A 12,956-nucleotide genomic window follows, 5' to 3' on the forward strand; every position below is an offset into this window, starting at 1 on the left:
TCTCCAGGTGGGAGCATTCCTCCCTTTGGAACTAAGACCTCTAGGCCTGCAGAGCATAAGGTCGAGGGGACAGGGAGCAAAAATATTGCAAGTGGCTCACTAGGGGTAATAGTGAGTGCTGCCACTCCTGGTTCCTCCCCTTGATTCCTGGACCCATGAATTCTGGATGTAGGAGAAACAGCACCATATATTGGACGCTGGTTTAGAGCATATACAGCCTCCTGGAGAACATTGCCCCAACCCTACAAGGTATTGCCACCTAGCTGGTGCAAGTTCTGCCCATTGAGAGGATTTCCCTTCACCACTGTCCTTCAGGGAGGTCCCAGAAAGGGGCTGTAGTGCTGCTGCAGTCCACTTTTTGAGTGGTGCCTGCATATTGCACAGATCCATCTGTAAACCAGGCACGAGTTCTCTTTTCTTCAGTCAGCTGATCATAAGGAACTCTCCAGGAGGCCATAGGTGCAGACTGGGAGATGGAAAGTAATGTGACAGGAGTGGAGGCCATGGGCATTTGGGCCACTTCCTCATGCAACTTACTTGTGCCTTTGGGTCCTGCTTGGGCCCAGTCTTAAATATACCACTTCCATTTAATGATGGAGCGCGGCTGTGCACATCCAACTTTATGACTCTGTGGGTTGGACAACACCCAGTTCACGATGGGCAGCTCAGACCGCGTGGTGACTTGGTGTCCCATGGTTAAGCATTCAGTCACTACTAAGGCCCATTAAGCAGCCAAAAGCTGTTTCTCAAAAGGAGAGTAGTTATCTGCAGAGGATGGCAGAGCTTTGCTCCAAAATCCTAAGGGTCTGCGCTGTGATTCACCAATAGGGGCCTGCCAGAGACTCCAAATAGCATCTTTTTCTGCCACTGACACTTAAGCACCATTAGAGCAGCTGGATCCTATGTTCCAAGTGGCAGAGTGGCTCGCACAGCAGCCTGAACCTGTTGCAAAGCCTTGTCTTGTTCTGGTCCCCACTCAAAACTAGCAGCTTTTCGAGTCACTTGATAAATAGGCCTAAGTAGCACACTCAAATGAGGAATATGTTGCCTCCAAAATCCAGAGAGGCCCACTAGGTGTTGTGCCTCCTTTTTAGTTGTGGGAGCAGCAAGATGCAATAACTTATCCTTCACTTTAGAAGGAATGTCTCGACATGCCCCCATCACTGGACCCCTAGAAATTTCAGTGAAGTGGACGGTGCCTGAATTTTGGGGGGATTAATTTCCCACCCTCTAGCACACATGTTTTACTAATAAGAAGTCCAGAGTCATTGACACTTTTTCCTTACTAGCTCCAATCAGCATAATGTCATCAATGTAATGGACCAGTGTGACATCTTGTGGACGGGAAAGGTGATAAGTTCCCTGCGGACTAAATTATGACATAGGGCTAGAGAGTTGATGTAGACCTGAGGTAGGACAGTGAAGGTGTAGTGTTGGCCTTGCCAGCTGAAGGCAAACTGCTTCTGGTGGTCCTTTGAAACAGGTATGGAGAAACAGGCATTAGCCAGATCAGTAGCTGCATACCAAGTACCAGGAGATGTATTAATTTGCTCAAGCAGTGAAACTACATCTGGAACAGCAGCTGCAATTGTAGTCACCACATGGTTAAGTTTTCGATAATCTGCTGCCATTCTCCAAGATCTGTCTGTTTTTTGCACAGGCCAAGTAGGTGAATTGAATGGGGATGTGGTGGAAATCACCACCCCTGCATCTTTCAAGTCTTTGTTGGTGGCGGTAATCTCTGCAATCCATCCAGGAGTGCGGTATTGCTTTTGGTTTACTATTTTCCTAGGTGGGGCAGTTCTAATGGCTTCCACTTGGCTTTTCCTACCATAATAGCTCTTATTCTATTTAATAGTCAGGAATCCAGTTTGGGGATTCTGCCAGTTGCTGAGTATGTCCATTCCAATTATGCATTCTGGAACTGGGGAAATCACTACAGGATGGGTTCGGGGACCCACTGGACCTAGTGTGAGACGGACATGAGCCAAGACTCCATTAATAACCTGACCTCCATATGTCCCCACTCTGGCTGCTGGGCCACAGTGAGGTTTTGGGTCTCCTTGAATTAGTGTTAGTTCAGAGGCAGTATCCAGTAATCCCCCAAAAGTCTGATTATTTCCTTTTCTCAATGAACAGTCACTCTCATAAAAGGCTGTAGATCCTTGGGGAAGGCTGGGAGAAAGATTAACAGTAAAAATTTTTGGCAGTGTATTAGAGTCCTTCCTCAAGGGGACCCGGCCTCCCCTTCATTCAAGGGGTTGTGGGTCTTTAAACTCGCTCAAATCTGGGAATTTATTGAGGGTCTATGACTCTGTTTTGGTGATTGAAGTTAGACTGCTGTTCACCTGACTTAGAATTCATCCGTTTGTATAGATCAAGTAAATATTTAGTAGATTTCTTATCTATTTCACTCCTAGGGACACCATGACTAAGTAGCCAACGCCGTAAGTCCATACGAGTCAGACTATGATTATTGCTTTGACTCCTCTATTACTGTAACCATGCCCACCTTGTCTTTGTGGATTGAGTGCAGCCACTTAGCCCCTACTACCACGGGGTCCAACCAGCCCTGTTGTAGTTAGGTGTCTTAATTCAGTTAGGGCAGTTCCCATTGTCAAATCTGACTTACATAAAATAGCAATCACAGTAGTCTTCAAGGATACTGGAGCTCCCTTCACAAATTTGTTCCCACAGTTGCGGTAAAAGGTGTGTCCTCTGGGCATTCCATGTGTGGGTCTGTGGGTCTAACTTGATAAATCCACTCTAGCATGCCAATTTCCCTAAATCTTTGGATACCATCTTCTACAGTATACCAAGGCAGGTCTGGTACTTCAACTTGATTTAGTGTAGGCCACCTTGTAATCCATGCTTCAGCACCCCAACCAAATAAACTATTAGATCCTTTCCTAACTTCTCTAGCTGACCCATTGAATGAACAATCTGTGATTAGTGGACCCATATCAATAAACTCAGACCGATCCATCTTTCTGTTCCTTGCACCATTATCCCACACCCTTAATAGCCATTCCCACAGATAGTCCCCAGGTTTCTGTTTGTACATATTAGAAAAGTCAAGTAATTTTTTTGGAGTGTAGTGTACCTCCTCCTGGGTCACGCTTTGTACTTCACCTTTTAGGGCTTGCTGGGACTTAAGCCTAGTTATAGGTCTAGAAGCCAGAATCGGTAGTGTGGAACATTCAGCATTATCTTGTAAAGCATCTGCCTCAGGCGATGCCTCTCGCAATGACTGAGGCAAGGGCTCTTTAGAGGCAGCTGGGCTAGGGCTAATCTCATTAGATGGGAGTGAAGGGGCTAATGGTTTTTCTGCGCAGGGTGGTTTAGCAGACAAACCTGAAGTAATCTCTTTAGATGGGACTGGTTCTGCTGGCAGGAGTGAGAATTTACGGGCTCAGTTATCCCCAGCTTCCTGATTATCTGCCCATATGTTCCCATTCCAGGTTTCAGGATCCCATTTCTTCCCAATTATAGCCCTTACTTTAACTTCAGACACCTCTCGAGGTTGGCAATTGAGCTGGTGCTGTAATTCAGCCACTCACATTAAGGCTTTGGGTTTGGTTTTCAGCAGTTTCAGCTCTGTTACTACAAGAAATAAGGCTTTCTTTCAAAGCACAAGTGGAAGGCTTGAGGTTATGTATGTGGCACTTTAGCTTTGACTCTGAAGCCCTGAGTGCATCCTTTTTTACCAGTTTGTCTAGCGAAAGTAGGACAAACCAACTAGCTTCCTTATACTTCTCATTCTGACAGTGCTGTAGAAAGATGTCACACGTGTTCACCCTGAGCCTCGCCTTTCACCAATACCTGATCTACTGGTGGTGATATTTTGCATATCTGTATTGCCACCTCACTCCATGGACTAGCAGTGGCCTCTTTACTGCTGGAAAGAGAGTCATCAACATCTTTAAGACTAACCAGACTTGAGAACCAATTTAGAAAACTCATTCTTACAATTTTGTTTGTCTAGAACCACTCTTGGTACCAAATGTCTTAGGCTGGGTTCTCTAGAGAAGCGAAACCAGTAAAGCGTATAAATATATATATAGAGAGGAGATTTATATCATGGAAAAAGCTCACGTGATTGTAGAGGCTAGAATGTCCCAAGTCCATGGAACAGGGTAGAGGCCTCTCCCAAGTCATGCAGCTGCAGAAGCTGGTGAGCCTAAGATCGGCAGGTCATGGAGCAGTGCTCCCGCTCACAGGCTGTGGAGGTTGACGAATTCCAAGATCAGCAGGCAAGACCACAAGGTTTCTCCTGATTGACATGGCCGCAGGGCCAGGTGAACCCATGATCAGCAGGTCAGAGAGCAGGGTGCCGCTCACAGGCTGTGAAGATCGACGTATCCCAAGTTCAGCAGATAAGCTGACAGCTCAAGTCCCAAGAACTGGAGCTGAGACAACAGGAGGCTGCCGCAGGATCCAGAGGCAAAAAGCCAGAACGTCTGCTTATATTCAGATGCAGGCCACATACCTAAGGAGACTTCCTTTCATCTGATTGGCTACTCATAGTATATTTAGTCATGGGAGTGATCACATTAAAACACTGAGAATCATGGCCCAGCCAAGTTGACACACAGTTTTAACCATCACACCATCTTAAACCCGAAACCAGCTTGCTGTTGAGTCGATTCCTACTCATAGCGACCCTATAGGACAGAGTAGAACTGCCCCATAGGGTTTCCAAGGCTGTAATCTTTACAAAAGCGTATTGCCACATCTTTCTCCTGTGGAATGGCTGGTGGGTTTAAACCACGGACCTTTTGGTTAGCAGCCAAGCACTTTAACCACTGCACCACCAGGACTCCCTTTAGCCATCCTAGTGGGGGTGAAATGGTATCTCATTGTAGTTTTGATTTGTATCTCTGAGGGCTAATGATATTGGGCATCTTTTCATGTGTTTGCTGACCATTTGAATGTCTGCTTTGGTGGAAGTCTCTATTCAAGTCCTTTGCCCATTTTATGATTGGGTTGTCTTTTTGTTGTTAAATTGTCAAAGTTTTATTATATGTATTTTATTAGATTCTTATTAGATTTATAGTTCACAAGATATTCTCCCAGTCTGTAGCTTGTCTTTTCACTTTTTTGGTAAAGTCTTTTGATAAATAAAAGTTTTTAATTTTTATGGGGTCCCATTTATTTATTTTGTTATTTGCTGTTTGTGTTTTCGTTATTATATTAGATAATCCATTGTTGAAAGCTAGGCCTGACAGTATTGCCTCAGCATTTTCTCCTAAGAATTTTATAGTTTTAGTTTGCACATTTAGGTCCTTAATCCATTTTGAATTTGTTTTTGTGTATGGTGTGAGGCATGGATCCTATTTCATTTATCTTCATGTGGAAGGCAACGCATCTTTATTGTGTGTCAAATAAAATATAGTTAAGTCTGGCAGAGGATCTTTCCAAAAGGTAAATGAATGTAGGTTGAACAGCTTGCTTGTTTGGTAAGTCTCAATATTTATTAGTGCTAGAAATTTGAACTCTGGTGTTACTTCAGTGAACTTTGTGTTCTTTGTGATCTTCAGTTTAGAATTTCATCTTGTAACATTTTTCCTTTCATCCCTAGGATAATGTGAATGAAGAGTTGTTGTGTTTATTGTGTATATTAATAGTGGCTTCTCTGAAGGGAAAAGCCTCGTTTGGTATTGATAAAGGACCAGTGGGAAGGTGGGGCATGTGGGAGCTGGCCTTCACTAGGTCAGAGCCCACAGACTTTCTTCTGTCACTTCTGTATGCCTCTCTTTTTCAGGAATAAAATGGCATAAAAATACTATCTGCATGTGTTTTATAGTGATGTTTCATCATCTGATAAATGGTTTGAAATCCTCAAGTATCAAAACTTTATTGGAGGGCCTGCGGTGGGTTGTGGGAATGGCCCAGCCTGACGTAGGTGGGGTGGGGTCAGCGGGGAGGAGACATTGGTCCCTTCTCGGCCAGGGGCCAGGCGGGAGCCTGGCGGCCATGGCTGAGCTGACCCCATTGCCTCCGACATTTGAGGATTTTGCTGTTTTTTTCTCAGAACAAGAATGGCCTGGGAGAAGGATCTTTACAAGCACATAGTGACAGCTGATTATGAGACTCTTGCTTCCCTAGGTCTTTGCATGGACTCCGCTTTCTTGTAATATTTCTCACTATGTATCCATCATGATGATGGCACAGACCAGGCAACGTTTTGTTCCGCTATACATAATGTCAACATGAGTCAGAGCCGACTCCTCAGCTGCTAACAATAACAACAACAACATCCATCCAAGCTGTATTAAGTAACCTGTGCTTTTTCCATCCTTTCTAGTCCAGTTCTTTGCATGGAATATCCACACCTCCACCTGCCAAATCCAAGGTCTAAAGCAGGACTTAGAGGGAAGCTTATAGCACTGAATGCCTATACTAGGAGAGAAGAAAAGCCACAAATTAACAACCTCAGTTTCTACCTTAAGAAATTAGAAAAAAAAAGTGAATAAAACCCAAAATAAGGAGAAGAAAGGAAATAATAAAGATCAGAAAAGAAAGCAAAGAAATGGAAGACAGAAAAACGATAAAGAAAATCAGTGAAACCTAAAGCTGGTTCTTTGAGATCAATAAAATTTATAAATCTCTAGCCAGACTAATCAAAAAAAAGAGAAGACACAAATGATGAATGTCAGCGATGAGAGAGGCGAAATTATTATAGGTTTTGCATTCATTTGAGGAATATTGTGAACTGCTTTATATAAAATGGGCAAATTTCCGCTAACTACCAAAGGTCACTCAAGAAAAGTAACTTGTACACCTCTATATCAAAGAAATTGAATTTATATTTAATCTCTTTCCCACAAAGAAAATTTTCTAGAGAATTCTGCATGGCATTTAAGGAAGAAAAAAAATTTCCAGTTCAGCACAAACTCTTCCAGAAAACTGGAAAAAGAATACTTTGCAACTCATCCTATGAGGCCATCATTACTGGGATGCCAAAATCAGAGAGATATAACAAGAAAAGAAAACTAAAGACCAATATGTTTATGAACATATATGCAAAAACTTTTAATAAAATTTTAGCAAATCAAATCCAACAATATATAAAAAGACAATACATTAAAAAAAACTTTATTAGATATAGAATATTCAGAAAGGTGAAGTAATTGAATCATGTTTGAGATCCTAGTTTGAGCCAGGACTCTTATAAGTGAACTATTTTCATTTTCTTTTGTTAATCTTATTTTGGATGTTTTGTCTGGTATAAATCTAAGTTACTGAGATTTACTTCGTAAATACCCAGCCAAACCAAACCCACTGCTGTCAAGTTGATGCTGACTGATAGCAACCCTGTAGGATGGAGTAGAACTACCCCATAGGGTTTCCAAGGCTGTAAATCTTTATGGAAGCAGACTAGCACATCTTTCTCTTGCAGAGTGGCTGGTGGGTTCGAACTGCTGACCTTTGGGTTAGCAGCCAAGCACTTCAACCACTCCGCCACCAGGGCTCCCTCACTTCCTAAATAATTCTGTATAATTAACTGTAACAGATGTTTCATGATAACTCTGCTTAATATTCTTAATATTCTCACTTTTATTTACACGAACACATTTCTTGTTTTTTATACATTGTCCTATAAGATTCTGTGGACTTTTGAGAAAGTATGCTGAAATTTCAGCCTTCATTTCTCACTTTTTTCCAGTTCCTTTGATCACTCTAAAATAGGTAGAGTATAATGTTCCTTCATCACCTTCCCCATCAGAAACACTTCACCTTCTTTTCATGATGTTTCCGGTCATTTGCCATTTGGTTCACCAATTTTAGGCCTCTTCTTCCATGGCTGTTTCCACACAAATTGCCAAAGTAATGGAACATTTCTTAGGCAACTAAGAAATGAGCTCCGCTTATTTGGAACTGTTCACGTTCACCTCCCGAGCTAGGCGAGGCCACAATTCTAACCCCCCATGTCCAGGCAGAGCCCGGGGAGGATTGCAGCACTCTGTGCCTTTGAGTGAAGAGGAAGGGCCAAAACCTATCTTCACACCTTAAGTCGTTGTAACTACTGTGGACCTTTCGTCTTCCCGCATCTAGCCCTTTGGAACTAAACTATCCCTGTGTATATTTTTAGACTGGGCCTGATGTTTATGAAGAAGTAATATCTTTGTGGATATCCATGAAATGAAACATTTAATTGAAGTAAAGCCCTAATATATTTTGAGCAGCTACAGTTACTTGCAAAAATATTGTGTAAGTATTATTAAAATCAAAACCAACAGTCTTTTATTGAGTGGTAGATATTATAAAAGGAGCTCTGGTGGCACAGTGGTCAAATGCTTGGCTGCTAACTGAAAGGTAGGCAGTTTGAACCCACCTGTGGCTTGTGTAGGAGAAAAGACCTGGCGATCTGCTCCTATAGAGATTACAGCCTAGGAAGCCCTATGGGGCAGTTCTGCTCTGTCATGTAGGATCGTTGTGAGTTGGAATTGACTCGAGGGCACACAACAATAACATATTATAATGGCCCAAGAATGCAGCTTGACATAGCTGCAAATCAGATAGACTTGAATTCATATTTCAGCGTTTTCATTTACTAACTCTATGCCCCTAGGCAGGTTAATAACTTCTGAATTGCAGTTTCTTTATTCAAAAAATGGTCATAACTCAGAGTTGCTTTGAGGATTGTGAGGATGTGGGTAAATATGCTGAGAATAGTGCCTAAAATACTAATTTTTCTCCACCTTCTAGTCTTATGTAGAAAGAAGGCTAATTCTGATCTCCCACAATAACTTTGGAAACCTAAGAAAACAACTTTGCTACCAAATTTATGCTATCTGGTAGACATTCAGGTTTTTTCTTTTTGCCATAGACTAAAAACTTTTTATTATAGATATTTTAAAGTGTTTATAAGTAGAGAGAATGGTATAATGCTCTCTCCCAGTACCCATCATTCAGTTTTTTGTTTTGTTTTTTTAAATATATTTTATTGTGTTTTTGGTGAAGATTTACACAGCAGTTTAGGTTCCCATTCAACAGTCTGCACAGGTTGTTCAGTGACATTGGTTACATTCTTCACAATGTTTGAACATTCTCATTATTTCCGTTTTGGTTGCTCATTTCCATTAATCTAGTTTCCCTGCCCCCTTGCATTCTCATCTTTGTTTTAAAGTAATTGTTGACTGTTTGGTATAGGTGATTTTTTTAAAGGAGCATAGTGCTTATGGGTGATACGCATTATATTTTGAACCATTTTGTTATTAAGCTACAAGGTGACCTCGGGTTGGTTTCAGTTCAAGGTTTGAAGAGTGTCTCAGGGCAACAGTCTCAACCAGTTCAGTAGGTCTGGTTTTTTATTTTTTTAATAGGAATTTGAGGTTCTGTTCCACATTTTTCTCTCATGCTATCAGGGTCCATCTATTGTGGCCTTGATTAGAACCGTCAGTAGTAGTAGCTGGGCACCATCTCGTTCTTTTTGTCACAGGGTAGCTCATCACTCAATTTTAACAAGTATCAACAATTAAGTCTGTCCCAAACTTAGACTTTGTAAGACTTATTTTATGCAGTGGGATGAAAAAGGATGTTAGTTGCAAGAATTTTTCCTGTAATTATATGAAAAGCATATTTATTTGTATGTGGCCTTACAGGGTCTTAGCCCCAGTGACCTTTGCTTCTGTTATCTCTACAGTTGATGAGTGTATTATTCCTTCCCCTTCTATTAGCTTGTCTTGTGAATGCATATTTAATCCTTGAATTTATTTGTTTACTTGCATATTGTAATATGTCTGCCTCAGTGCCTGTTTTCTTAGACTAAAAGCTATTAAAAGGTTGGTATAGTGTCTATATCAGTTACTAGAAAGCTAGAAAAATGCCATGCTCAAGGAGACACTGAGTAATTGAATACATTATGATAATGGTATTTTCAGAAACCTATTTTTAGAGAAGCTATGCATTACCAGGAAATGTTTCTTATTTTTCCCATATTTCTGTGTCTAGCTGTGGAGTAGAGTGAAAGTTGTACACTCCAGTGTTGACAAGTAATGGGAAAGTCTTCCTTTGGCTAGGTAAGCTGAGATCCAGATCTGTGGCTTGCTTTAAGACAGTGAAAGATCACTACTACCTTAGTATTATGGCCTGGAGGAGAAGATAACAATTTACAGTAATCATTCAATCAGTACATGCTTTTTCTGTTAAGATTTTAGGCTCTTGAATGAAAGGAAATTTAGGATGATCATTATTTTACTTCAGTGGTGTAAGGTCAAGGAAAAAAATGAAGGTGTCATTAAATTCTAAGACCTGATTTTATTAGGTTAGTGCTAACTTCCAACTAAAATTTAGTCATCTTGAAATCTTGTATTTATGGATGTAAAACAGATTACAACATGCTGCCTTTAGTCTCCTAGAATTTTTTCAAGGGGTTCATGTTTTCTCGTGGGAGAACTTTAGATAAAATATGTTTTTATACTTTCTGGAGTCTTTCAGAAATTAAGTGAGCAGAACTACTGTTGGAATTATCAATTCCTAATTCTGCTTCTACTACCAGAGAAGGTTTTCACTAATGGGGTTGCATAAGCTTCCTTTATATTAGGACTTCTGTATTGATACATTTTTATTATTCCAGGTTTCTTAAGAAATAGTTCTTAAGTGACTTGTCATTGTATATATGTATATTTATGTGTGTATATAAATATGTATACATGTATATGTATACATATATATGTATGCATATATGTGTATAAATATATATTTACATGTTTATGTACAATATTTATAGCACTAGTTAAAAGCCAAACTATGGACATTTGTAAACTTAAAAATTGTGTTTATTCTCTTAAATAGTATAGCTTACGGTAGAAGATTTTATTAAGTTGTTTTATTTCTGACATTTCTCCCTTTTCTCCCAGTGAGTTTTTAGCAGAAAACAATCAAGAGAAATTTTGGAATTTTGTAGAAGCCAGTCAAAATATTGGATCATCAGAGGATCACGGTAAAATTGAAGCAAATGCTTTTTTGATATTGGTGTCTGGGAAAATATTAGACAAAAAATATCTCTTTCATAGCATGTGTGGCATGATAGTTAATGAAAATATTGTTAAATAACTCGATTTGTGATGGTAGCCAGCAGAGCCAGCACAATCCAAATAATCATTAGTAAAGCAATTTATAACTTTTATCTGTAAGCACTACCTTTGATTTTTTTCACCATTGGTTTTGTTCTTTAGTTCTTTTATTAAGGTGCTATATGAATATTTTGTGGAAGTAAAATTCGTCTTAAATCATTTTGCACTAGCTTCATAAGCATCTGATTTGATTCACTCTTTGTTTTGTTATGAGCTAGTAATTACACAACAGAGTCCCTGGGTGTATAAATTGTTAACTCTCTGTTAACTAGCTTGGCTGCTATCCAAAAGTTTGGAGGTTCGAGTCCACCTTAAGGAGCCTCAGAAGACAGGCCTGGCAATCTACTTTGGAAAAATCAACCATTAAAAACTCTTCGGAGCACAGTTCTACTGTGACGCACACAGGGTTGCCTTGAGTTGGAATTGACTTGATGGCAACTGGCTTAGTTACACAACTGGTCTATTATCAGTTAAGTTAGACATCGTTAAGTTAGTACTATCCAGAATGGTTTTCATTAGGCCTGTCAGTCACCCACAACTTGGGTGTCAGAGTATCAAATGAGTGGTATACTCTTTGTCACCCTTTTACATTTTTTGATGGACTTTCACAAACATTTTCCAATTTGATATGACCTATGTAGGGTATAAATATTAATAGTCAAAGGTGCTAATATAGGAATTGCTAAAACCTTGAATATTACATTGACAAGCATAAGTCCTGTAGAAGAAGAAATATTTGAAATTGTGTGTCTGCTGTTAATATTTAACTGAATTGGATTTTAATGTAAAATTTTTTATCAAAATAGCACATATTTAAAAAGTCATGTCTGAACCTTTTTTTTTTCCCTATGTAAGTACACAAAGGTTTAAACAAGTATCTTTATGTAATTAAAAAAAAAAGTTGCCATTAAGTCAACTTTGACTCATGGTGACTCCTTGTGTGTTATAGAATTGTTTAAATTATCAAAAAATCATTTTACTTTTAGCTTAAGACTTCATACAACAAATTTATCAAAGTGGACTTTATGATGAACTATCAACTGACATTTAAAATGAAATTTCTTCCATGTAAAGATATGTAATCCCAACTAAAGTTATAGGAATGTTTAAGTTCTTGGTAGTTGATCATAAAGGTGTGTTAAACATTTCATTTACTTGAAATATTATTTATAATCCTACCACCCAAAGGTAGACACCATTAACAATTTGACAACGTTTTGAGGTACTTCTTTCTGGTGTCTCTTTCTGCTTTGAAGATGCTAATGCATTATAGAACCTTTTATGTTTTGCTTTTTAAAATTGAAAATTTAATTTTTAATAGATACATGATTCAGTACTCAAAGTCTATACACAGAAATCTCGTTCCCTTTCTGCTCTATTTCTTCTTTCTGTCCTCTGCTTTTTATTACCGTTTAAGTTCTTTTTCAGTCTTCAATTTTTTTTTTTTTTACAACAAATAACGTATATTCTTACTTCTCATTCTTACAGTAAAAAAAGATGGCTTACTATATACATTGTTTTGTGCCTTGTGCTTTTCATGTAACAGTAGATCTTGGGGATCTTTTCATATTAGTACATACATTTTTTCCCTTTCAAATCATCTTGTTTAAATGCCTCTTCTCAAACTTATCAGTGTCCTTTAATATCTCGCACTTTTCCGTTGTGCTACTCAGGTTTGTGTAGATAACGTCCTACGAACTGGGGATACAAAGAAGAAAATCACAGCCTTTGCCTGTAGGTGCTCAAAGTCTAGGTGATTGGGAGGGGCGGTGAGGAGATAGATAGTGAATAAATAATTTGGCACATGATCTGATGAGAGTAGTGAAAGAGGTAAGCAAAGAAATACCATGGATGCTTCTAAGAAGAGATGTATTT

At 39.4% G+C, this 12,956-nt stretch overlaps 1 protein-coding gene across 4 annotated transcripts in view; it reads left to right on the forward strand.

Annotated features, from left to right (window-relative positions):
* Positions 1-12,956, forward strand: part of UGGT1 (UDP-glucose glycoprotein glucosyltransferase 1) — a 129,918-nt gene that overhangs the window by 9,051 nt on the left and 107,911 nt on the right. For all 4 annotated transcript variants that reach the window (XM_023741372.1, XM_023741370.1, XM_023741371.1 and 1 more), the window contains exon 3: positions 10,866-10,948. In XM_023741372.1, the coding sequence (XP_023597140.1) occupies positions 10,866-10,948 (83 nt within the window). The remainder of the gene's footprint in view (positions 1-10,865; positions 10,949-12,956) is intronic.

The sequence above is a fragment of the Trichechus manatus genome, unplaced genomic scaffold (genome assembly GCF_000243295.1).
Source record: "Trichechus manatus latirostris isolate Lorelei unplaced genomic scaffold, TriManLat1.0 scaffold00179, whole genome shotgun sequence".
Classification (NCBI taxonomy): Eukaryota; Metazoa; Chordata; class Mammalia; order Sirenia; family Trichechidae; genus Trichechus; species Trichechus manatus.